This window comes from Meles meles, chromosome 10 (assembly GCF_922984935.1).
Source record: "Meles meles chromosome 10, mMelMel3.1 paternal haplotype, whole genome shotgun sequence".
NCBI lineage: Eukaryota > Metazoa > Chordata > Mammalia > Carnivora > Mustelidae > Meles > Meles meles.
In genome coordinates this window covers 79438355-79465361 of record NC_060075.1, presented here as the reverse complement: position 1 = coordinate 79465361, position 27007 = coordinate 79438355, and the positions used below count along the sequence as shown (strand labels likewise).

At 35.8% G+C, this 27007-nt stretch overlaps 1 protein-coding gene and 1 non-coding gene across 3 annotated transcripts in view; one reads left to right on the top strand and one right to left on the bottom strand.

The window, feature by feature from the left end:
- Positions 1-27007, bottom strand: part of SEMA3D (semaphorin 3D) — a 203074-nt gene that overhangs the window by 88276 nt on the left and 87791 nt on the right. For both annotated transcript variants that reach the window (XM_046021298.1, XM_046021299.1), the window contains exon 3: positions 18504-18664. In XM_046021298.1, the coding sequence (XP_045877254.1) occupies positions 18504-18664 (161 nt within the window). The remainder of the gene's footprint in view (positions 1-18503; positions 18665-27007) is intronic.
- Positions 5483-5587, top strand: LOC123952380. Its single transcript, XR_006820631.1, has one exon. It is a non-coding gene; the product is annotated as a U6 spliceosomal RNA (small nuclear RNA).

Below are 27007 nucleotides of genomic sequence, written 5' to 3'. Positions count from 1 at the left end.
GAAACAGGCTTCCCGCAGAGCAGAGAGCCTGATGCGGGGCTCGATCCCAGGACCCTGGGATCATGACCTGAGCTGAAGGCAGAGGCTTTAACCCACTGAGCCACCCAGGCGCCCCCATTTGTATATTTCAATCTTCTAATTTAATATAGGTAGATTATGCCGAGAAGGCCATAACATCTTAACATGATGCCAACAGAATTTCAGCATAGCATTTACTTAAGAGATTCTATTTACGCTGTTTTTCTGTACTTACACGGAGTAGTGGGGCATTATATATGTGTACAGGGAAGTGTATGAAACAACACTTGTTACAAGCATTATTATCACACCAAGTCAAAGATCAGTGTGGGTCTGCTGGCAAACGTAACATGTATGGAGCTCAGGCACATCTGTCACTTAAACATTTTTATATGTATTATCTTATTTAAATTTCATAATGACCTCTTCGATGGCTGGAATTACTCTCCTCATTTTCGCATCAGAAAACTCATTCATACGGCCATTAAGTAACATGCCACAGACGTAGTCACCAGCAAAGCCAAAATATGACCCAAAGTCTGTCTGAACTAGGGGGTCTCAGTCACCACACAGTAATTATTATTTGGGGAAATGATTAAGGATGATTTGGGGAATGATTAAGGAGAGCAGCAAATCCCTTGTTTGGTGGCTTTTGATCACGTTTTAACCATCTTGAATTTATCACACACGTTTTCTTTCTTCCTTTTTTTTTTTTTAACAAACTTTAGCAATTCTGTCAAGAAGGTTTTGCAAAATCAGGCTCAAATAGTTACTTTACTCCATTAGCTTAAAGAAAGAAACATTCTGCTAAGCTACAGGCAAGAAGAAACAAGAAGAACTAACTCTGAGTTGCTTATATGTTCCAAGAGTTCCCGACAAACTTTCATTATGTTTCTCACCAATGTTAGCAGAAAATGTCTTAACAGCTGAGGAAACAGGAAAATATCCTGAGGGAATGCACCGAAAGAGACTTGTTAAACCTGGAATTCACAAATGACTTAGAAGTCACAAGTATTTATATGGTATTATCTTCATAGTAAAACTTTAGGGTTTTATGTCTCTGAATAAAGAAGAATAGAGAACACCACTCAAACTCTCTTAATAGGCGAATTCAATAAAATTACTAAGATTTTTAAAAGAAGCAAGATTTTTCATTTAGACCACATTTTAACAGGCTGCAAATTATGGTCCAAAGGTATACACATAGGCATCTCTTGCAAAATACAGGCAGAATGGTTAGAACCAGCAAGTACACTCAAGTGATGAGCTAACCTTGATGCGGTTCATAAAAAGGATCTGAAGATGCTATTTATTCAAAAATGGTTTAAATCATGGTAATTATGTGTTCACACAATTTTGAAAATCAGCAAGTCATAAAATAAAACTTAGACCATAGCAATAAAAATTAGTATGGATGGATCTTAGCAATTCATTGTCAGGTAAAAAAGTACAGTCCCCCAAATTACAAACAGAATGATCCCCTCAGAATAATGTTAAAAAAAAAAACCCTAAAATAAAATAGACACTTTTAAGGTATGTGGGTAGATGGAATAAGTAAGTAAAAAGAAGAACGAGAGAGTGATGAATACGGGATTCAGAGCAATGGTTGCTCCAGACTGGAAAAAAGAAGGCTTAAATGGTGGTAAGGAACAGCTATTTATCAGATCATAGCTTTTGTTGAGATGGTATTTCAGGAATTTAATGCATAATTGAAAACAGCTGAATAATGCAGATTAGAGAATAAATTAATCAAAATGGGCCATGCATAGGCTGATGGACAATAGTCAATCATCTTCCCAGAATCATGAGGTCCTAAATAAATGAATGAATGCAGAGGAAGCATAGAACACAGTGGTTGGTGGGAAAGTTGAAAGTTTCTTCCAGTTGCTTTTTAATTGTTTGTATATTTGCTCATTTTTAACCATTAGTAGCAAAAACACTGAAGCCAGTCTCAAGTTATTTTTTTTTCTTGATGATTCATTTTTATTATTATTTTTAATTGTGGTAAAATGGACGTAACAAATTTTCCATCTTAACTATTTTTATAGTTCAGGATCATCAAGTATATTCACTTCGTGCAACCAATCTCCAGAATTCTTTCATCTTGCAAAACTGTAACTTGGTATTTGCTGATTCTTGAATATTATAGTGACTTTGCAATATTATAGTGATTCTTGAATATTATAATGATTTCATTGGACTGAAAACAAAGGGTATGCAGAATACATAGCCATGATCTGCCAATGCTTTTAACTATTAGTTCGTTTTACTTGGTCTCTAGTCTAGATTAAAACCTCTTTGAGTCCTTAAAATATGTCAGATGCTACTCTTTTCCGTTTTTTAAAATGATAAATTTCGATCACATTTCAGAAATAAATTTAGAACAAATAATTATAGATATTTGTTCTCATCTAAATATCATATTGGTATAAATTCTATAAAAAAAGAAAAGGAAAATACAGAATTCTTCTATATTAAGTAAATAAGATTTAAAGAGGAGGAAGATTATCACAGGGTTCTTTTTTTTTTTTAACCTTGAATCAGCTTACTGGGTGCTGAGTTAAAGCAAATCATGAGATAAATGTTTCTAATATTGATTTTGTATATATTTGTAGGGGCTTCAGAAAGGAGGGAGTTATTTAAAGAGTGATGAAATGTAGAAGCAACCCTTATCTTTTCTTTGAAATCTGAATGAAAGTTTCAAAGTTAGCACAAAGTAGGTATTGTTCACTAATTATTCCTTCAACACACACATAATTACAAAGGGCCGTCTGTATGCCTGGCAAGGTGTGGCACTGAGTCAGGAAGATAGTTCTGTAAACAGAAAGGTAAGTGCATTTCTCCAGGAGATACAAAGTGAGCAGAGAGCTCAGAGGATGGAGTCACTGGGCTCAGGGGGCACCATAGGACCTGAGTGGCTGACCAACATACAAAGCCCGACTTTTGAGCCATTGTTTCCAATTACTTGCTCTTAATAGTTTCGACTTTAATTTTTTCTTAAAGACTTAACGCTAAAAATAGGAGTTGCAGATTCCTTTCTTCTCTTTGCAAAGAAATACAAATCTCTAAAAGATGTTTTAATGGTTTTGTTGTACATTTTCAGGTATTAATTTTAAGTCATATAATTGTAAGTTGAATTGACTGTTAAGTCACATAATTGTAAATTGAAATGTGTCATCCTAGTTAATGAAGCAAAAAAACCTAAAATTACAAGCATCAGAGAATCAGGTTTTTGATTAGTGGGTAAATGTTTTACAAAGATACCTAAGCACTGAGAATTTGTTGAGCGCCAGAAACCAATTTTAATAAATCTTCTAATCTCTGTTTATAAAGGATTTTTTTCCCAAAATGTAATCCTACTTTTCATCATTTACCTTCAATCCCATAATGTCTAGACCCTGTTAAAAATAGAAAATATCCTTTAATCATTATTATTGTACAGTAATTCAAGATAGTATCACAAAGATAATTTTACTTCTTAAGATCATGTAAGTCTTAAAAATAAAGATTCATTAAGATCAGACACTGGCTTATTTTGACACAATGCTGTCAAGAATTCAGGAATTGCAAATAGAATTACCTTAATAACAACAACCTAGGAGAGATCTGATTGTCTTCCAGACTTGAAACATTTACTTAAAAGGAGGTAAAAAGAATCATTGTAGTTGTGCCAATATTTAAAAGCTATCAATTTAATTATGATTTATAGCAGGATTTTCTTTTACTCACCACTTAGTCATTAGAATAAAGGGTCTTTTAAAAAATATTCCTTTTAATTCTTTGTTGGTAAAGAATTTAAAGAAGCAAGATTTCACTTAATTCAATTTAAAAATATAATCACGCAAAACAATAAGTAAAAACAACAAAAACCCCACATACTTACATGGGTTTGGCAGAAATATGTTCAAGTAATATTTTTGTTTTTCAAAAATGTTTGAAATGGCATATATGTGACATACATATCACTATATCTCTCTCTATATATAATAAAAGTCCTTCACCACTTTCATATTCTTCTAGTCAAATTGTGTGTATGCATACGAGCGTGTATATATGTGCATGGTATGTGAGCGTGTGCATGTGTACACATACGTGTGCATGTGTTTGTAGGAGGATAGAGAGGGAGAAGAGAGAGAGATGCACACAGAGATACATCCAGAGAGACATTAACTCTGATTGAGTACAGAACAACAGAATTCATGAATACTCCTAAGTTTCAGCTTGGTTTACACCAAAGCCCAATAAGGACCTGAGATCCACAGATTATTTCAGTACTGAGTATTATCATCTTCAGTAGCCCTGATTATTTCAGTAAAAATGTAGTGTCCACAAAATCCATAAAAATCCCTCTTGATCATTAGGTACTGTGAACAGTTTTGAAGCAGTGATTTTTAATATTCTCATGACTTCTGAATTTATTGGCAGTAAAATGACATGTACATTTCCTTGTGCTTCAGAGCATGGTACATGTAATGTCATGCTATATTAAAAGCTGCATGAGCAGGACAAACAAAACACATACCCCTAAAGTTGATGCAGCTGTACTACTCCCTTAGAAAGTTACCCGAGGATATTTTTCTTTCATTTATCAAAAAGAGACATACCAGAGGCAGAGATGCTACTTGCGTAATTGCCATAATAATTGTCCTGAAATATTGCCATGGAACACTAGTTTTTTTTTTTTATTAACATATAATGTATATTTGCTTCAGGGGTACAGGTCTGTGAATCATCAGGCTTACACAATTCACAGCACTCACCATAGCACATACCCTCCCCAGTGTCCATCACCCAGCCATCCTCTCCCTTCCAGCAACCCTCAGTTTGTTTCCTGAGATCAAGAGTCCCTTATGGTTTGTCTCCCTCTCTGGTTTCATTTTGAGGGAACACTAGTTCTTAATTAACATTGTATGATGTGCCAGAGACAGCTTGTAAGGCTATCATTTTGGCGGACAGTAGTCTTTGGAACCTTGGTGCTTAGATACAAAGGATCTCAAATACATACAAAGCTTACCACTGCTCTCTCCACCCACATGGAGAACAGATGTCAGAAATCAAACATATCTTTTCTGTGGATCCAGATAAACAAGAATTTCTCTCAACATAATTATTCAGGGTGTAACTACTAATTGAACCACTACTAAATAATTAGGGGTTGCAAATTAATTTTAATTTGAGTGCTAATCTTATAGGTCAATTAGTAACAGAAAACTACTCCGGGAAACAAGTAAATAAATTTAGAAAATTTCTGCACTTGGAAGTGACAATTTATTGGTTCATGTTTCAAAGCAAGTATATCTAAGAAGTCCGTCTCCATATTCTATAATTTGCTGATTTAACTGTGCTATTATATTTATGTTGTTTTCATAACATTTCACAATTGAAATAGAACATTTCCAAAGGATTAATTTGTGTAAATTTCACTTAGAAGGATCAAATATTAACGTCTAAAAATATATATGTAGTGCTCACTGTGGCAGCACATTTACTAAAGAGAATGATACACAGAAGATTAGCATGGTACCTGCGCAAAGATGACACATAAACTCAATCCATATTATTATTTTTTGTTTTAAATTTTTGTAAAGATTTTATTTATTCATTTGAGAGATAGCGAGAGAGATTGAGAGAGAGAGAACATAAGCTGGGGCAGAGGCAGAGGGGCAAGCAGACTCACTGTTCACCAGGGAACCTGTTGTGGGGTTTGATCCCAGGACGCTGAGATCATGACCTGAGCCAAAGTTAGATGCTTAACTGACTGAGTTCCCCCTAAGTGCCCTCCAATTTTTTTTTTTTTAAGATTTTATTTTATTTGACAGAGATCACAAGTAGGCAGAGAGGCAGGCGGAGAGAGAGGGGGGAAGCAGGCTCCCCGCGGAGCAGAGAGCCCGATGCGGGGCTCGATCCCAGGACCCTGGGACCATGACCTGAGCCGAAAGCAGAGGCTTTAACACACTGAGCCACCCAGGCGCCCCCAAATTGTTTTTTTTTTTTTAAAAGACTAAGAATAAAAATACATACATGTATATATATATATATATTTTTTCTTTCAGAGTTATAGAATGTAGATTACCAGTATAATAAGAGATCATTTTAATGAAATGAAAATTGTCCTCAGTGTCACTTTACATATGCTCAGGGGTTATAAAGTTACATTTTACGAGACAGGCCCTACTGACAAAGTTACATTTTAAACAAATTTTTAAAAGAGATTTAATATCAATTTCCTTATGAAAATATAATGGGAGTGGCATGCATTTAAAAATACAACCTATGATCTGATTATCTTATACTGATTTTATTTGCTTATCTCTATCCAAAATCCAAAATGTTTTTTTTGTTTTTTGTTGTTCTTTGAAGAAATTTTACTTCTGTTTGAATACAAACAGGTTAGAAAAACTCACAAGCAAATCCTGCAATGTCTCTAACAATTATTGTTTCATTCATAATTTATAAAACATATTAACAGTTATCACCCAGTAAGGTGAAAATGTCAGGCACTTTATTTTTAATTATTTAATCTTAGGCAAGTTACAGAAACATTCAAATAATGATAAGGCCTATAAAACATCTTAAGGAAATTCTAATTATATCTGCTCTTTGTTACAGCTTTGGAGAAGCAATTTAATTGACTCGAGTTAGCCAGTGTAAGGTCAGTCAAATGGCCCTTGGCCTAATTCAGAGATGCCAAAATTGAATGGAATACACAGAAGGGAAAGTTACAACTTATTCATAAAACCTAATTACAGACAAAAATTCAGAGCCCTAAAAATGCAGATGGTTTTGAACGGTTGTAAAAAGAGTTGGGAAAATGTTGGTCTAAATGCCATATGGTAAAGGATTTGAAACAACCAAGAGAGCAAGGGCTGCTCTGGGTTCCAGGAACAGAGAGAGGTAGGAGATCTGAGCTCAAAGAATGAAGTCCTGAAAAATAAGGACAACAGAACCAAAAGCAGAGCTTGCATGATTAAAACTGGCTGGAGTTGGAGAAGGGGCACGGAATTGTTATGGATGGGGAGATTTACTCTTAAGTTTGGGTATGATCTGCCCACGTAGCTTCCTTCATGAAGTCTTGAGAGAGACTTGACTCTCCCTTTTCTTTTTCAGGACTCAGCTCAAAGTCTATTTCACATTTAGCCTTTTTCCACCGAATGTCTCTGAATGCGAATACACTGGTGTTTATCATATCCATCGGGCACTTTCCTTTTGCAAGTAAATTTAGTTTGGGACCCTTTCCTGGGCATAAAGATCAATGAAATGCAATGGAACTAAAATACTAAATTTGAGCCCCCACTTCACTGATCACGAGCAGCTAATGCTGTGGCTTCACATATTATCTCAATACTGTCCTCAGAATGACTCTGTTCTATTTGGAAGACATCTGACCTCCTCTGGATGGTGCTTTCTTATAAAAGGCCATTTTAATATCACTTCCCCCAGAAAAGCCTTCTCTGAAGAACAGCTGGAGTAGTGTTTTCCATCTTGCCATTTGCAGTGACATGGATGGAGCTAGAGAGTATTGTGGTAAGCGAAATCAGTCAGTCAAAGACAAATACCATATGATCACACTCCTATGTGGAATTTAAGAAACAAAACTTGTTGTGATGAGCCCAGGGTGGTGCATGGAAGGGCTGAATTAGTATATCACACGCCTGCAGCTAATAAACTCTATGTTAATTACCTGGAATTGAAATAGAAACTTTGAATGAATGAATGAATGAATGAATGAATAAAGCCAGGTTTTCCCCGCCCCAGGATTATCACCACAGTTTTTAACAACACTTAGGTGATATTTTCTTATTTGTTTCCTTTTTTTGTCTCTATCAAACACTCCCTTTAGAAACTGGAGGCCCCATGAGAACAAAGACCTAACCAGTTTTATTTTCCACTGGATGCCCAGCATCTGGAAGAGTGCTAGAGACAGGGTAGGAGCTCAAAATCATTTATTGCAAGAAGTGAGAGGAATGTTATTGTATCACGGTACCTAAAAGCAGTTTTAAGAAATCCATGAATGGATTGGTAGTTGTGAATTTGTGCTGCAGTCACATGTGAATGGGAGTGCAATTATGCTTGTGGATAGATTTTATAATTCTGTACTACATACAGGTCGCAGTCCTCATTACCTTCCTAAGTGTACGACTTAAATAAATGACTCACTGAAGTTTAGTGACTACCAATCTTGAGTGACAAGGAACATTGCTTCTACTTCCTACTCTCTTTAGTACCTGGCACAGTATCACATGTGTAGTAAGCACTCAATAATTATTGAAAAGTGATCTGCAAATTTTCCCTTAAAATTAGAGACAGGAAAGTAGTTCTTGTCAGAGTTCTGGCAGAAGTCTGACCACATCCTGATAGTCTGTGACAGTGACCAGATGGGACCGGCCCATCGGCATCCAGGCTGGGAGCCAACACATCCATGAACGAGGTGATTGTTTTACCTCTGTGGTTACTAGACAGCATGTGCTTCACAGGCACTGGGAACAGATTAATCACCATGAAACTAAGCAGGGTGCAGTATCACAAAAGTTAATTTATTGGGATGTCCACATGGTTTCCAACGTTTATATTTTCTTAATTTCAAATATTAACTAAGAATAAAAAAGATGGCAATTCTCTTTTTATTAATCCCTTTGATTTTAAATGAACAGTTATTTATTCTGAGACTTTCTCCCTAAATAATAAATTTATAGGGTAAAGCATTAGAGGGGAATGTCTTATTTAGCCATGATGTGAGTTAGAACTAGAGTCAGAAGGTCATTCAGACTTATAAAAGCCATTCTGCTTATACTCAGTATAGAGCAAGCAAGTACAGGATCATCATGTATGAAAACCCTCTTGTTTTAGACTTCCTTGAGGAAAGGGAAATAACAAAGCGCTTTTCATGCATGCTATACAGAGAAGGGTGTTTAAACATTCCACTAAAAAATTATTGTATTTAAAATTACAAACTCATTTAGCTTGCTTATTTTCTTAATATAAGTGCTTAAAAATAGGGGCAAAGTGATGAACTTCAAGTAACTTAATTTTTATAATCACATATTCAGTTGATGTTAAATAAGGAGAAAAATAGTACAAAAATTGCATTATGATTGTTAAGTGGAAGAAAAACAACTGCCACATTTATAAACATGGAATTGCCTTACTAACATTCTGTTAAAAAGAAAAAAAAAAACCAAACAATCTTCTTAATGTATCCAAGTTCTAGGTTAAGTGTTTAATATTTATGTTTATCCAATGTTTTCTTTTAAATAATTCTGATTATTTTGTGGTTAAACAACCAGCAGAGTCAAGTTCTGAAGCAAATGTGGGGACCTAAATTTTAGCAAGGCAAAATGAAGTTCTGTCAACTTATTCCACAAAAATATGGGTTTATCTTAGGTAGACTGGGTAATGTATATATTGCTTTTGTATAGTGATTTTTCATTTTAAAATCCATAGGAAAACTTCCCTCTCCCTAAAACATAATTAGGAATTTTTATATTAAAAACAAACATAAATTTAAAAAAAACATAACTTACTTTAAACAGAAAAATTTTAAGTATTATACTGCTTTTTCCTTGAACGCTATAAGGTTAACTAATAAGTTTTAGGCTTTTGGTGGGGCTCATTAAAAGATGTTACTTAACACAGCAATTCTTTGAACATTTTATTTCATTTTTTAATATTTTTAAAAAGGTATTTATTTATTTATGAGGTAGAGATTGAGAGCATGAGCGGGGGCAGAAGGGGGTAGAAGGACATGGAGAATCAGGCTCCCAGAGAGCAGGGGGGAGTTCTCTGTGGGTGATCCCAGGACCTTAGGATTATGACTTGAGCTGAAGGCAGATGGACTGCACCACCCAGACAACCCTGAACATTTTAGATATAATATTTAATTTTGACACAAACGAGTATTAAGATAAATGATTTTTTAATTAGTTAAAAAGGAGCAAAGATGATTAAGTATTATCTCAAAATGAAAGTAAACCATTTAAAGATCAATTTCAAAGATCATTGAAAAATGGAAGCAGATTCCAACAGAAATCTGTGGAAAAACATGCAAAACAAAGATGTAAAGCAGCATATGTTTTGTTTGAGGCTATACCAGTCAAAAGGCAAATAATACTAAGAAGAACATTAACATTTTTCTTTTGGTTGCCTCTACGGTTCTAGTTTGTATACTTCAGGAATGATATATAATGAGGATGCCCATTAAATCTGGAGGTAAAACATCATCCTTTTGAGGGCTCATTTTATGGCTTTGGTAGTAAGGCAAAATGTTAAAAGAGAAGTTTTAGCTGAATAAAAATTCAAAAATGAGATGCTAGGTCAAGAAGCAAAAATTTCTTATGTAGGCAGCCAAGAATCCTATAGATAATTTCACACATGTTTGGCTATAAATACTTGGAAACTAGAGATTAGAAAGTTTTTTCCTTTCCCTAGAGAAGGATATTTCAGCTGAGGCAGGTCTATAATATGTCCTACAACCCCCAGTGTGAGGAGTAGGTGCCAGGAAAGGAGTTTTGATAGGACCTCAAGAAACACCTGCTGTTGGACATGCAGTTGGTGTAACATTCTAGATTAATGTCTAAAGGTGAGAGAGAGCCTGACAAGCTGCAGGGAAGACAGAGACCATACTCAGTGGCTATACTGATATCAGGCTGAACTTCTAGAGTGTGTCCAGGAAAAGACACATGACGGTTTTCCAGGGAACAGATGGGAGCCATGCTCGCTCAAAAATGGGATAGCATGAGGTCACCTTAGATCCTGTTCAAGAATGTTGAGTGAAAAAACTTCTGAAGTCAATACCTCATCAAAGTGCAATCCATCTAGGATAAAAAATGGGAATATACCAGTCAGAGAAGAAATGTAGTCATGCTTATCCAGAGAACTCCAGAAAGAGGAAGTTCCCCCCCAAACTCACCAAGATGCCTTTGAAAGAAAAGTCACCTTTAAACATCTGACAAGGCCAGAAAGTTGAGAAGGTCCCTTTGATAATGACAGTAGAGTAGACACTAGTCCAAAACCCTCTCCTCTTCCCTTCTTCTGATTTGGGGTCGTAAACTGTGTTTAACAAGCTTCAGGACAAAGACAAATCTCTGAACACCTCACAAGGCATGTCCAGACAGGAACAGGTAGAAGAATCAGAGGTTTGATGTTACATGAGGTTGAAAGTTTTATTACATCAGACCAGGCCTTTTAATTGCTGGATAACAACTGCCTGTACTACCTTAGAGTACCCGAAAACCATGGTAGCCTGTTGGACTTACCAGACAGGTCCGGAGAAGAGTTCCACAGAATAGATGAAAGAATTGCGGGAGGTAAAATAAAGTTGTTTATTATTACACTCATTGAGTTGACATACCAGTCACCGTTGGGTTAGTAGGAAAAATAAACAATAACTATAGTCTCAGAGTAAGTTTATCTCTCATTGATCTACCTGTCTGCCTCTATTGCCCACTTGAAAAAGAAAAAAAGAGAGAGAGAGAAGCAAAGGAAACCAAGAATAAATCCTTGAATAATATGAATACAAAAGCAATACTTAGTTTAATAAATCATCCCCTTTGTGACCCGTTTGCTTACATCTTGATTTAGAGGCTCACTCCACCCATGCATGGTTTGAAATGCTTCCAAAGTGAGTAACGTTTTCAGATAGAAAGATCCCAACAATTCATTAACTCAGAAGTCCAAGTAACTAACATAACAAGATTACTGGACTGGGGCGCCTGAGTGGCTCAGTGGGTTAAAGCCTCTGCCTTCCGCTCAGGTCATGATTCCAGGGTCCTGGGATGGAGCCCCACATCGGGTTCTCTGCTCAGCGGGGAGCCTGCTTCCTTCCTCTCTCTCTGCCTCTCTGCCTACTGTGATCTCTGTCTGTCAAATAAATAAATAAATAAAATCTTAAAAAAAAAAAAGATTACTGGAGATTATACACACACACACACACACACATTTTACTGTTACTTATGACTACATTAAAAAAATGAGAGAGAGACAGAAAGAGGAGAGAGGGAGAGACTTTCAGCTTATATATATGATTCCTGGAGTTTACATAGAGAGGGCTCTGGATTTTATATGGATTATTACTGGGACCACTTAAGCCTGGTTGAGGTAAAGAATGTCCATTTCTGGTCAAAGTGCCAGATATCACGTAGTTTAGAATCATTTGTTTAGAAGCCGTAGGCCCCTAAATCATGTAGTACAAATGTCAAAAGCTCATTATTATTATGTGCACATGAACAGGTTTCTGAAGCATCGCTTATAAATTAATGATAATGGATATAAATGTCCACTACTGACCATCTTTTTTGAGGTCTTTTAAAATTATTTTTTCATGTACATTCTCTGAATCTGGAGATGGCATAAGAGGTTAAGGACTAGGCCAGGGAAATCTAGTTTCTTGACCTTGAACTGTGAGAAATATACACATGGTAATATATATACAGGGAAAACAACTTTACTCAGTTTCTCAAACATGTTTTTCCTCCATCTTAACTAAATAAGGAAACAATAGACTGCAAGTTCCAAATATAAATGCAAACTATTTTTAATTAACCCATTAACAACAATCCAAATTTTACCCATCCATCTTGAACTAGTTCAAATCCCATGCACGTCAAAAACAGTAGACATTCAATTTTTTTTAATGTCTTTTTTTTGAATTTCATTTTTTTTGAATGTCAAATTTTTTTGAATGTCATTTTTCATTTATTTTCATTAAAAAATGATTTTTTAATGAAAAAATGCAAAAGAAACACTGACTAAAGTAGAACAAAAGAAAAAAAATATACGAAGTTTGATCACTAAAAAGTATCCCCAGGGTCCCTGGGTGACACAGTCTGTTAAGTGTCCCACTCTTGGTTTCGGCTCAAGTCTGATCTCAGGGTCATGAGTTTGAGCCCTGTGTCAGGCTTTGTGCTTAGTGAGGAGTCTACTTGAGTTTCTCTCTTCCTCTCTCTGTTCCCCCCTACTCATTCTTTCTATGTCTCTAAAATAAATAAATAAATAAATAAATAAATAAATATTTTTTAAAAAGCCTCCCAAGTTTTACTTCTACAATCCATATAGTTGGTTTCAACCAAAAGACTGATAAAACTAAATCAAAGGAACATTATTGGGGGTATAATTCTGTTAAGATATATAGTCAATGATGCTTAAGTGGTATTTGTTATTTTATTTAAAAAATATGTTCTCTGTACGTTATTTAGTGGATAATGCTAACTACTCATACTACAGAATAGTTATGTAGTCTTTAATTCTTTCAGTTAATTATATTCTTACTCGCTCCCAACAACCTCACCCCTCCCAATTCTTACAATATTGAAGGAAGAAAATTACAGAGTGTAAGAAAATCTGAAGAGATCTGCAGAAGACCAGAGTTCATAAAACTTACATACATTAGAGAGTAACAGAGAACTTTCATTGTGGCAGATGAACTCTTACATAAGTAAGAAAAGTAAAGGTCAGCTGATTTTTTGACCTTCACCATGTAGGGTGTAGAAAAATAAATTACCTCAAGGATGTTTTCTCATAATGAATACTTTCCAAGGCTATCTCCTAAAAGAAAAATAAATCCTGCCAGATAAGTTCCTTGCAGAACCAGCTAATCTTTATAATTCTCCCCAAATAGACAACATATACTTTTCCTGGCTGAGGAAACATCTGTTTGCCTCAGGTAGCCTAAGTTAATGAGACAAGTGTGAGTCCCTAAATAATTCTTTTGTCCAGAAAACTTGTTTTCTATTCCCTCTCTGTAAGTATAATGATCAATACAATTGATTCCTGCACATTTCTTCTTCTTAAGGTAATTGATTGATGTAAGCATCCTATTTTAAGTTCAAAAATGGGAATTGACATATTTCTGGCCAATGAGATGTGAGGGTTCAAGAAAGGTCTTCTTGATCCTAAGAAAGAGACATAATAAGTGATGATCTTTAATCACTTTACATTTTCCTGTCTGAATGTGACCCCTAAAATTGTCAGTGTCATCTTGCTACCAACCTAAGGATAATACCAACAAGGAATGACAGACAGAAGAGACAGAAATAACTGGGTCCTTGATAATGTCTTTAAGCGGATGATATTCCATCTCTGTAGCAACCCAAATTCTGGATATTATTCTTTATTATGTAATATAATAAATTCCCTTGAATTTTAGGTGTCTTTTCTTCTATGTGATAAGTATGATACATTGGTCTTACAATCAAGAGAGAAAAAGTTAACAAAATTCCCAAATCAAAAAAAAAAACGAAGAAACATATTCTGCAATGTCTTTTATGTGTAAGACACTGTACTATATGCTAAAGGAGAATCAGAAATGCTTGGAAAATAACTCACTCTCCATTCAAAAAGGGTATAATTTGGATGGAGAATATACTTATTTATACCAATGAATAAAGATAATTCTATCTGTAGGACAACTGACATTGATATTAAAATACAAAATGCTGTAGTAAACACAAAGGATTGTCAATTCCCGTACCATAACAGGGAGCCTTGGGGAGCAAAAAGCAACGGAAGGGTAAAATTCGGTAACTGCCTTGAAGAATTCAGAGGAATGAGATGAGCAAAAAAGTGAGTGGCAATTTCAGGAAGTTTTAGCAAGGGCACAGAACTTGAAAGGACTTTATTTTGAAAGGAACTAACAGAGCAGATTGGGTAAAAGAATGAGAGAGAGGAAGGGAGGGAAGCAGAAAATAAACGGCAAGTGAGGGAAAAATGAACAGTGGATAAAAATAAGACTGGAAACAGGGAGAGCCTTAGACGTCAACAGAAATCTGGAGTTCATTCAACTTCATTGGAAATCAAGAACTCCAGAAGTGTATGAACAGAGAAGAAATACGGTCGGATTTTTATTTGTTTAAGAGATAACACTGACCGTCATGGTGAATGGATTAGATAGGGAGAAAATGGAGATTCTCTTTTATAAGATAAACTCAGTTGAATAATGGTATTATCACTTATGCTGGGGGGGGGGGGTGGTGCTTGCCACCTTATCAGTTTGGCCTGTCAGCTGAGGCTCTATTTGGTCTGCATCACAGCTCAGTTCTTTCTTTATCTAATACTACTTCCCCAGTGGCCCTCTCACAGGTGTTGATCCCAAGAACACTCCCTGACAAATACCCTATAAACTAATCTTCCCCCTCCTGGATGGCTTTGGGGGAATTTAACCTATAGCACAACAGTAAGAATGGTTCCAGATCCACATCCTTCCCTTGGAATGCAATCACGTTGGGCTGGTTCTGATTATTTCATTTTGGTCTAGTGGTGGGAGGAGGAAATGTCCAATCAATGTGCGTATCTATCCTGAACCTGTCCCACAGAGGGATGTACAGAGTATTTCTTAGCTGAAAAGAGAGGCCTTACGGACCAACAGTGGAAAAGCCTATTTGAAGTGAGAAGTATCCCACCCCAAGTGCTTACACTTGCCACTAAATCTATTAAATCCCTATGGAAATATTCCTTTCTGTCAAGGAAAGATCAGAATCTTATCCCTCTAATCTAAATAACAACAACAACAAAACAAAAACCCCAAAACACAAAACAAACCACTTGGTGTACTTAAATTTTACTTTCTAGAGAGTAGAAACATCCTGAATAGACATTAGTCATCAAAACTTACTGAGCATATAATTGTACCATTCCTTGTAGAAGACTCAAAATCTCGTTTGAACAGAGTAAAGATAATACAAAGGATATTTGCAAATTTTCATTGCTGAATTCGTCTGGTAAAGGATGTTGCTAAAAATCCCGGGGATTCCCCACTAAAGGCCTGTGGCAGTTACGAAGTAATGATGGCCATTTTTCAATAGGCACATCCTTGTTTGTACAAGGACTTTTACATAAACACATATCCTAAAATTTGACACAGCAAATGAATGCTTTCTGCAGACTTTTTTTTTTAATTTCCCAGAGAAAAATATCCCCTACCAGTCACTCCTAACTCAATTATATGCTGTGGATTGCTTTAAGTCTAGGGCGTACAAAGGACATCCTTCAGCCCCACAGAGTCCCACCATGTGTGGTTTCTTCCACAGAGAAGTTTGGATTTTTGCTGAAGGGCATAGAGCCAATGCAAACCACATAGGTCTAAACACTGCTAAAGCACTCCATCTTGACACTTAAACTTGCTACTGTGGAGTACCTTTTAGCACTGGAGTGATTTATATAAATTTTCAATGTGGATACCTACATAAACATAAATTATTTCCTTTGTATACATAACCTCTTCGTGAATTATACATTTTATAAAGATAAAGGAATATCAGTTGGGCAGAAAATCTCTAGTACAGTCCCTAATTTTACAATGTCTTCAAATAACCATTTATTTCAATAGTATCATGAGGGAAATCAATATTTCATAAACATTTATTTTATTAAATATTAGCACATTTCAAGGATGGAATGCAGCCAAAGAGAGACTTGCTTAAAATAGTCACAGAAGGAAGTTATGTTATCAGAACTTATTTTAAGCAATGATCTAATACACTCATTTCAGATAAATGAACTTTTTCTTCTAATCCCTGAAGGCAGAGAATAGCACAAGAACAAATTCCCTTAAAAGTATGAATTGCTTTTTGCTCTTATACTAAAACTGAGACATATTTGGAAAAAGGCTTTGTTAGCTATGTAACAGCTCTTAAAGCAAAACTGTGAAACTTAAGATTTTCTTTAGTGGCTTTCATAAAGAAGTTATCTCTTAAGATATTTATTGATGATTGAGCTATTAGTTGATACCATCAATAGGTTCTCTGATACAAACACTTTTTAAAAAAATTACTAAGGAAAAAATACACCCTTAAAAATAAATGGAATGGAACTATAATGGCACAATGAAGGTAAGCTTTTCAAATTCTAGCACATAATTCACTGCTTATCAAACTATAGAATAATATTTTTTTAAGAAGATAATCTTTAGGGGCACCTGGGTGGCTCAGTGGGTTAAAGCCTCTGCTTTCCGCTCAGGTCATAATCCCAGGGTCCTGGGATCGAGCCCTGCATCTGGCTCTCTGCTCAGCGGGGAGCCTGCTTCCCCTTCTCTCTCTGGCTTCCCTTCCTCTCTTCCCTTCCTCTCTCTCTGGCTGCCTCTCTGCCTACCTGTGATCTCTGTCTGTTAAATAAATAAATAAAATCTTAAAAAAAAGAAGATAAGCTTTATGAGTTTCTAAGTGTATTTGGACTATCACAAATCAAGAACAACTACTGGTAACATTCTACCCTCAAACGTTCTTCTAGAATCATCTAATACATGCATATAAAGACTATTTCTTTATCAAATTTTCTTTATCAAGTCTGAGCGTTCATAAGAGGTATCTCCTTTTCTTTTATTAGATCTAAAAAATTAAATTATTAAAAGGCAAAAAACAGTGTTTCTGGTGCAGGCATTAATTAAGCAATATTAATACATGTGGAGATAAATATTTTGCCTATCTAGACTAAAGCTCCTAGTCCTGGATGATATTCAAATAACTGAGCAATAAATATTTAGTTATTAAAAGCATTTCCAAATTAGAGGTTTATATTAAAGTGGTCATTGAGGTGAAAGCTATTTGAAGCTTCAAAGTTCTATGATGACCTATGAACAGCCCGTTCTGAATGGAAAGAATCCTCTATTTATTCAGTATTGGAGACTATTGACCTGAAATCTTTAATGGTTCTTAGCATTTTTTTGAGGGGGGTGGGAATACTTCTGAAAAAGGAGAGAAAGAGAAAACAATCTAAGATGTCTTGTAGATGCAGAATGGGTCATGGATTATGTTCTTCTCATCCTTCACTCTCTTCCAGTCTTGGCGTCCATCTTGGCTTGCCCAGATACTGGTATTTGTTAAAGTACCAGCTGGTCATAATTTATAAAGCCTAAAGTGTGACACTGTTTCCTTTGGGTACCATGTTCCTAACTGCAAATGCAAAGCACAGCAGCAGCTGCCTTTCGTTTTTTCAATAATTAGCATATATTTTCTTTTAGTGGTCGATTGCTTTTCATGAGCTCATATTTGGGTTATTACTAATCTTCACCCTCTGAGTGTGATTGGGCCATTGGAGAATACTATTCAGTGAAAATACAAGAGTGTAGGGAAAAAAAACAGTGTGGTGTTAAAATGCCACCACAGTCACACTGCCAATTTAAAAGTATGGTTGTTAATTGAAAGTTAATACAAAACTTAATTGCGCAATAATTGCTTTAGATATAAATGTTAATTATTAATAACCCATTTGCCAGCTTTCCAATCTAAACCATTGCATTTCTCTTGTATAATCTCTTTCATTCATATCCTCAAAGGTTTTATTACTATGCTTATTCACTCTAAATGGAGAATATGTATATGTACTTAAATCCACAAAAATCTAAAACGTATATTCGAAGCAAGGTGCCCTTTTAATATGTTCTTTTTGGACATGTAAATGACCTAATGATTTGACATCGAGTCACTTAAAACAAAAGAAAAGGAAGGCACAGATGAAGATAAATGGATATTCAGTCAACTTCATATAAATAAACTGACCTTCTTAAAATTTTTGTTTAAGTCAACCAGACTGAGCAGGAAGATGTGGTCCTTGGCTCCTACAAGCAGCCTGCCCCTCTCCTCATCCAACAGAATGGTTTGGAAATCTAGTCCTTCTGATGAACCCAAAAAGGGTATGCAGCTATTTGAAAGCAGCAAATCTATGGGAAAGTAAAAGGAGAATAGAAAGAAAGAAAAAATTAATTGGCAAAATATTTATTTGCCTCAATACATACTTTTCACACTCTGTAAATGAATATATACAGCATGAATGCTTCAATTTAGATACAAGCAAACAATATACAGTTTTAAGCATATACTCGTAGAAATCAATGTGATTTATGACGTTTGTATTTTATTGATACAATATGGATCTAACATATGAAAAAATGCAAGACACTAAAATGAGTATCAAAGCAATTAAATGCAAAATATTTCACAACTCTGGTCATCGTCTTAAGTAATAAATTAAAGCATCATTATATAGCACATTTGCACATGGGTTAAATCAATTAATATAGGCAAAGTTAGCATTGAATTAAGTGTGACAAACCTCAGAGCATTTCTTTGCCCTCTACTTTTGATAACATTAAGACTTATGGGTGAGTTTGGAGGATTATACTCTTCCTAGTTCATGTATTCAGTAAGTAAACAAAGTAGCCCAATCCAAGAAAATGGATTCTGAAAGATATATGATCCTAAACCAGTAACGGGATCAAAACTGTAAAGCAGGAAGGGATCTTGAAACTCAGTTGATACAAAATCATGATTTTATAAATGGAGGCATTTAATTCCTCCAAGGTGAAGCCACATGCCCTAAAGTCACAACGTCACGTGGTGGTAAAGCTGATAATGTAACCTCAGTCCCAGTCTCCATTTCTCTTTGACACGTGTCTGTGTGTCCTAATTCTTTTTTTCAGTCACAGTTGTGATACGGACAGACTTATTTAAATCTAGGTCTGGGTTTATAGAAATCCAAATCTTTCCAACAGATTTTGCCTCAAGTATTTGTCTTAGCCTCTCATTTTCTACAACTGTATAGTATTGAATACCAATAAAGTAATAATATCACTCATTCCTTATTAAAGTCCATTAGATATTGCTGGACTTTAAAGCATTATTTTCAAGTAAGTTATTATTAATTAATGAGAAAAATATAAAGAGCTGATGTCGCAGAATAGGTATCAAGATACTTCTAAAATGTATCATGGCATTGTTTAACCTCTGTGAAAGGGATCTTTGAGTCTTTGAAAGTTAAAGCCTATATATTCCATATATCAACTGCAGGCTTTATTATTATTTTACTTTTTTTTTTTTTACTAATTTACTAATTTACAGTGGTTAAATGTTATTTCCCTTATTCAGCAAGACAGATTTTGATCTTAGTTTTGACAAATCATGAGACTGTATGCTGGAGAAGATACAATACTATCTGAATTCTCAGGCACATATGGTCTTATTAATGTTCATGAATCATGCTTTACGTACACTGGATAGAAGTCTGAACTCTACATTAATTATTTTCTATTAAGCTTGATATAACTTTACCAGTTTTTCAGACCAGAGACACATGGAATAATATTTTCTAGCATCTTCAAATACATAAGCTTATTTTTGTAGGACGCATATCCAATAAACATTGCACACTAACTATAGCAGAACTGAGGAAAGAATAATATAAACTGTTAATAAATCATGGAGCTGCGAGGAATAAAGGACTTCATATATGATCAGCATCAGAATGGTGCCCAGCACACAGTAGGTTCTATGCAACTATCAGCGATTACAGTCATGATGATGTATTTTTTAAACTTTCTACAAAATCTATAAAGAGGAAGTCATTATATTTCCCAGCTCATATAATTGTTAGGATGATTAGGGGCGACTGGGTGGCTCAGTGGGTTAAGCCGCTGCCTTCGGCTCAGGTCATGATCTCAGGGTCTTGGGATCGAGTCCCACATCGGGCTCTCTGCTCAGCGGCGAGCCTGCTTCCCTCTCTCTCTCTCTCTCTGCCTGCCTCTCTGTCTACTTGTGATCTCTCTCTGTCAAATAAATAAATAAAATCTTTAAAAAAAATTGTTAGGATGATTAAAAGAGATAATTTATATATGGTTCTTAAAACAATAGCTTGAAGATAGGAAAAGTTCAATAAATATTGACTTTTTTTTAAGCAAAGGGGGCAGAGGGGGGTTGGAGTAGCAGCTATTTTTAAATATTCTTTTTTTTTTTAAGATTTTATTTCTTTATTTGACAGAGAGAGATCACAAGTAGGCAGAGAGGCAGGCAGAGAGAGAGGAGGAAGCAGGCTCCCTGCGGAGCAGAGAGCCGCATGCGGGGCTCGATCCCATGACCCTGAGATCATGACCTGAGCCGAAGGCAGCGGCTTAATCCACTGAGCCACCCAGGCGCCCCAAATATTGACTGTTATTTTAAGTATAATTATTAAATTTCAGCTTGGGCAAAGTAAGTTCTATGAAAGAAGAATGTTATCTTGCCTTCCCTTAAACCTGAGTTGTGAAGATGAGAATTCCTCTGTATTTTTTTTTTATAAAACTGGACTAATATTAAAAAGCTCTTCAGGGGATGCCTGGGTGGCTCATTCAGTTAAGTGTCCAACTCTTGTCTCAGCTCAGGTCTTAATCTCATGGTCATGAGTTCAAGTCCCACATTGGACTCCACACTTTAAGTAGGCATGAAGCCTATTAAAAAAAAAAAAAAAGCTAGTCAGTCCACAAATAATTATAAGAATCTATTACATGTTAGGCATTGAGCATGCTGTTAAGAGTGTGGTCATGGCTAAGTCCTGCCTTCAAGGGGCTCACAGATCAATCCATAAATAGATACACACATAAAATACAATATAAGTGAAATAAATTCTAATACAAGTATACACAAAAGAAATCTTTCAAGTAATTGTGTATTACCATATAAAAGAAGATGATAACCAATAATAGTGTTGAAAGACAAATGGAAGCTTTACAGGAAAGATAGAAAGAAAAGTTTATTTAAGGCAGAAGAACATGGGATTGTACAAGGGCATCATACATCATATTCAATGTATTAAAATTTTTTTTTAAAGATTTTATTTATTTATTTGGGAGAGAGAGAGAGAACGAGCAGGGGGAAGGTCAGAGAGAGAGGGAGAAGCAGACTCCCTGCTGAGCAGGAAGCCCAGTGTGGGACTCAATCCCAGGATCATGACCTCAGCAAAAAGCAGATGCTTAATGGACTGAGCCCCCCAGGGATCTTCAGACACTGCATTTTTAATATGTCTCCTACTCTGCAGTGTGAGCTCCTCAGCACAAAGACTGTGTCTAACTTATCTTTGAATCCATATCACTAGCTCAGTGTCCTGGAGACAAATTAAGTACTTATTAAATATTTGTGGAATTAAAGTATAGTTTGGAATGCTAGAACATATACTGTATGTGTGAGGCTGGACATCAATGCAGCCTCCAGATAATCAGAGCCCAAAATGGCACACTGGGGAGTTTGGTTGTCATCTAGGTAACCGGAAGCCACTAAAATATATTACATAGAAAAGTGACAAAGACTGAGTGTTGGAAAAAAAAAGTCTGGCTGCAGTGCTCAGGATGAATGGGAATTGGAAAAGTGGGAGCAAGGAGACTACTCAAAAGTTTCTGGAACATGGTAAGTCCATGAGTTATGGCAATGCTAATGAGGAGAGCGAGATGTTAAAGAATCTTGCCTCTCATTTGTTGTTTCTACTGGTACCTGCAGGGAAATAAAATTGAGGTAGTCACTTGCTTTCCTTTCTTTTACTATAACCAATTCTATTGGGTTTAGTTTCAAATGTGACAAGGACAAACAGCTGTGAAAATAGTGACTAACGTAAAGTATTATCATTTCGAAATGATTTAATGTTGCCTTATAACAATGTTAGCATCAAAACGATTAAAGCATGCTTCACCAATTCTTTGTAGCCAAACTAAATAATTAGACTTAGGCATTACACATGAAAATTTCTCAGGCTGACGCATACATTTTGAAAAAAACCTTGGGACAGGGATTGGAACAGGTTCCCTCTTCCCCAAGCAGCTTATCTTTCTTGCATTTCTGCCAAACCAAGCAAACTCATTTTTGTTTCCACAGGATCAACAGCTAAAGTCCAGGGGGCAGGAAAAAGAAAAACAACAACAACAACAAAACAACAACCAGGGGTACGGAGGGGGGTAGATAAGTCCAGACCCTGCATCTTTACACCTATAACTAATACACCCCCAGGATTTCTGGATCAGAAATGAATGCAGGCTCTGCAGGCTGAAAATTCATGAATGTTGAAGACCAAAAATTTGGCAATATATTTCAGAGGTTTATTTTCTTCTTCTCCTAAAGTGGCAATTCTCAGACATGTAATTTTTAAGACTGTCCATAGTTTGTAGTCCTTTTCGAACAGAAACTCTGGATGGTGGGGCAAGTGTGTTGCTTTACATACGCCATTCAGAGAGGCCTGTTGTGTACATACTCAGCCTGCCTCGCCTCTCCTCAGAGGACAGCAGCTTTTGCCTCTAGGTCCTAAATGCATTCTTTGTTCTGTCTACCTAAACCTTTGACCTAATCCACCGTAATCACTCCTTCTAACTGTTCTTGTAGCAATTCATTGTCCTATCACCTTATTCTCAGTTTGTAGTGTCTCTCAATGTCCCAGGCCCTCAAATCCCCACTCTTGGTCTAGCAATATACTTTTGGAAAAGCTACAAGCTGATTTTTTTCTGAAATAAATGAAACAAGGATTATTAATTTATTCCACTAGGGTAAATATGGAAATCATTTCCATGGTGGATTTTAATCAAATGATGACACAGACAAAGTGTTCATGCTCCACGATCAATTAATCACCGCAGAGCAACAGGAATGGTTCTGAGGATCAAAACCCTACAAATAACATGATTTTTCCTATGTCTGTATGTATGTGTACATTTTTCTGAAGGGTACGTCCAGAGTCTTCATCAACATCTCTTGATACCTGTCCAAAAGTCACAGAAACTGTGTACTTTCCACATGTAGTTAATACCCATGTTTTGAATAATTTCTCATTTCTAGCACTAAAGAAGTGAGTCACTACCTTTATAAAACTTGACTTTGAAGGCAAACAACTGAGTCACCCAAGACCACCAAGTACTCTGACCATATGGCAAAGACGCTGGTAGCAAGTTCCAGTCTCAAGAACTGGACAGCCAACCGCAGAGGAAATGCTCTTCTACCACAAAAATGAAAATATGCTTGTACAGAGGGCAACAGTAAAGTTGCAGACTGCTAAATATCTTTAATAGTAAAATGGAAAAAAATTCCCATCTGCATTTCTTTTAGCAAGCCAAATACTGCTACTTGAGTTCTCTCATCATTACCTGTGGGTGGAGACACCAAATGGTCTCTAAGCTCCTTCCAATAATGGAGTTCTATGGCATTAGAACCTTATGCCTAACTTTGCTAAAATTAAGGAGGTATCAAGTTAACTCTCCTTCACCTACCTCTTTCTCAGCATTGCTCTGTTTCTTGGAACAGATCCCCTCTACCGTTGGGAAGAACAGAAATAGAGCATATAGAAATTCCAACTAAAAGGAAATTCATTCTATCAGTATTCCTCGTTGGATTCATGTGTTCCCGATGCAGTGAGGTCCAGAATGGTTAAGTGGGCTTCACAAAACCAATTTACTCTTAACAGTGAAAGTCCTCATTCGCAGCCAGATGGCCTCTCTGTGAGGGGAAGGCTACAGATCCCGTAATCGCTGCCCCTATTTGAAATAAACAATTGTTCTGAAAAGAATTCTTTGTATCTCCCTTTTAGTGTCCCTTAATACAATTGTTCATTCAGCCTGAAGAACATTTGACCTGATGGTCTACATTCTTCCTCTTCACCCCAGAAAGGAAGGGAGTGGTTAGTCACTTTGAATCTAATAAATTTAGGATTAAGCAAGACAGACTTCCTCAATGTTTGACTGTTAAGTGAAAAGATCCCATACCCTTGAAATCACATTTATTGCCAGAAATCCTGAACAGGGTAGAGTTGACAGTTTCTCTCATAAGAAGACAATGTAGCTAAAAGATGGCTTCCCATATCCTTTAAAGAAGAACACTCAACAGATTATTTTTTAAAGAAGATAATCAAAGTTATTAAAGGCAGAATTTCATGGGGTAAAAAGAAAATCACCTTTGAGGAAAGTCAATTTCAGTGTAAGGAATAGAATTCCTCAGCACAGAACGCTTTCAACTCAAAATGGACCCAGATCAAAACCTGATTGCTTTTCCCTACCATCTCAAGATATTCAGCACAAAATCTTATCACACCCACTCTACTTGTCTTGAAAGGAAATCACCATTATATCAGTAAGGCTGTTCTGAGGTTTCTTGAAATATGGTCACCTCTCTAGCGTGTTCTTTGAAGAGCTGTCTAAGTAAAGAAGTAAAGAAGTTTTTATTCTGTCTTCCCCATAAATTCAGCTTTCCTCCCTTGATCTCTGAATCCCCAAGGCTTTCATGTTGTTAGTATCTAAAGATTCCTTCTATGGATTCCTTCTTTCCATAGTTTCCAGAGATGTTTTGGCTACCAAACCATTCCCCCCCCCAAAAAGCCAGTTCTCAGTTTGGGTCAGGAGTTGAGTAAAAGGAGCTAGCTATTCATTCCAAATGAAAATTAGTCCCTAATGTTGTTGTTCACTGAGTTCCTTTGGCTCACTATGAACTTGTATTTGATCCAAGGAAAGGCATGGATTCTGTCTTGGAATCAAACTTTGGAAATTTAACTCATCTTAAATTGGCCCCACCTGACTTTCAATTGGTTTTCTGAGGCTTGAGATCATATGAAAAGATTTTCGTTACCAAGATAGCTCACTTCACCTATCAAAAACACAAATTATTCTCTATTTAAGTATACACAGTCTCCATAGCTAACTGATCAACAATATCAATGTATCCAGAAAAAAATATTATTCAGACCCAAAACCCTTACAAAAGACTGAAAAGACTGCTTCAAAATTATAGGTGAGTATTATATTATCTTTATACTTTCCTAAGTGAGAAGTCCAGTCCTATTTTTCTCCTTCCTTCCAAAAAAAGGAAAAAAAAAATCAGATTTCCATTTGCTCTTCTGCGATGGAATACTGAAGATCATTCTTCTCGTTAGGTATTAAAACATTCTCTATGTCAATAATAAATCAGATGGTACCATGTACGGAAACATAAATTAGAAACAAATAAAGCCTATTATATCATCAGAGCTTTGTTCTTGCCAGGACAGGATGTGCAGTAGAGTGTGACAATTTTACATTGTCACATTTCCATCGACATCCATGCTTTTAAATCACAGGCTTATTCTTATTTGGCTAGCTTTCAACCACAGATGCTTTATATAATCCATCACACGTGAGATTCATAATTTATGATTATGAGTCCTTTTAAAATCTCAAAAGCTTTGCTATGATAATTTTTCCCACTGACCTGTAAAAGAAGGCTAACATTTTAAGTACCTAGTACATTTCCAGAAAAACAAGGTCAGAAGTAGTTGAAGTAGTTGACAGGATAATTTTGGGAAAGACTGATTCTACTTTGACAATTATTTTCTTAACTCCCTTCATGGTCTTGAGATGTTCTCAATTTTCAAATTTTAAGGAATGTTTAAAATCAAGACACCATGCCGCAAATGAATTTGGATTGGTTTTCAATCAAGTATGTATATTTAATTTTTATAAAATCAGAGGGGCATACCTTAAAATACCACCTAGTATGGATTCTAAATAGCAGGACAAATACAATAGGAACAAATAATTCCTTAAGCTAAGATCATGATGAATGTACAGAGCAAAGTACTGTGAAAATAACTTTTAAAAAGGACAATATTTTATAACAACATTACTTTTTAAAATTAATTATATTCATCAAAATTAAGTATATGCATACTAAAAAGTAACATTAAAAGGCATATGTAAGCCATCCATCTCCTCCTTTGTCTACCTCCAATCTCGTCCCCGTAATAAAACATTTAGTAGTTTACTTTCTATTCCTTTTTATATTTCTAAATAATATGAATATACTACTATCTTTTAAAACATTATTTTCATTGAATTCCCATTTATAGAAGTTGACAATCTAACTTTCTGATGCCAACTCTTTCCCTCCAATCAAGATCCTAATGTAATAATAACACACCCATTTTTATGAACGCTGTATTCAGTGACTCCATTATTATCCAAATGTAAATATTCTTTCCTACTGAGAAAAGTAATTTTCAGGAAAATATTATACCTTCTTCCTTGGAAAAAACCTGTTGCTTTTATTAATAATTTCCTAGTTGTGACATATGCTTAGTTTTAAAATCATGATCAAATCTTTTTTTTTTTCTTAAGATTTTATTTATTTATTAATTGACAGAGAGAGAGAGAGAGAGACAGCGAGAGAGGGAACACAAGCAGGGGAGTGGGAGAAGAAGCAGACTTCCCACAGCTGAGCAGGGGACCCAATGTGGGTCTCAATCCCAGGACCCTGGG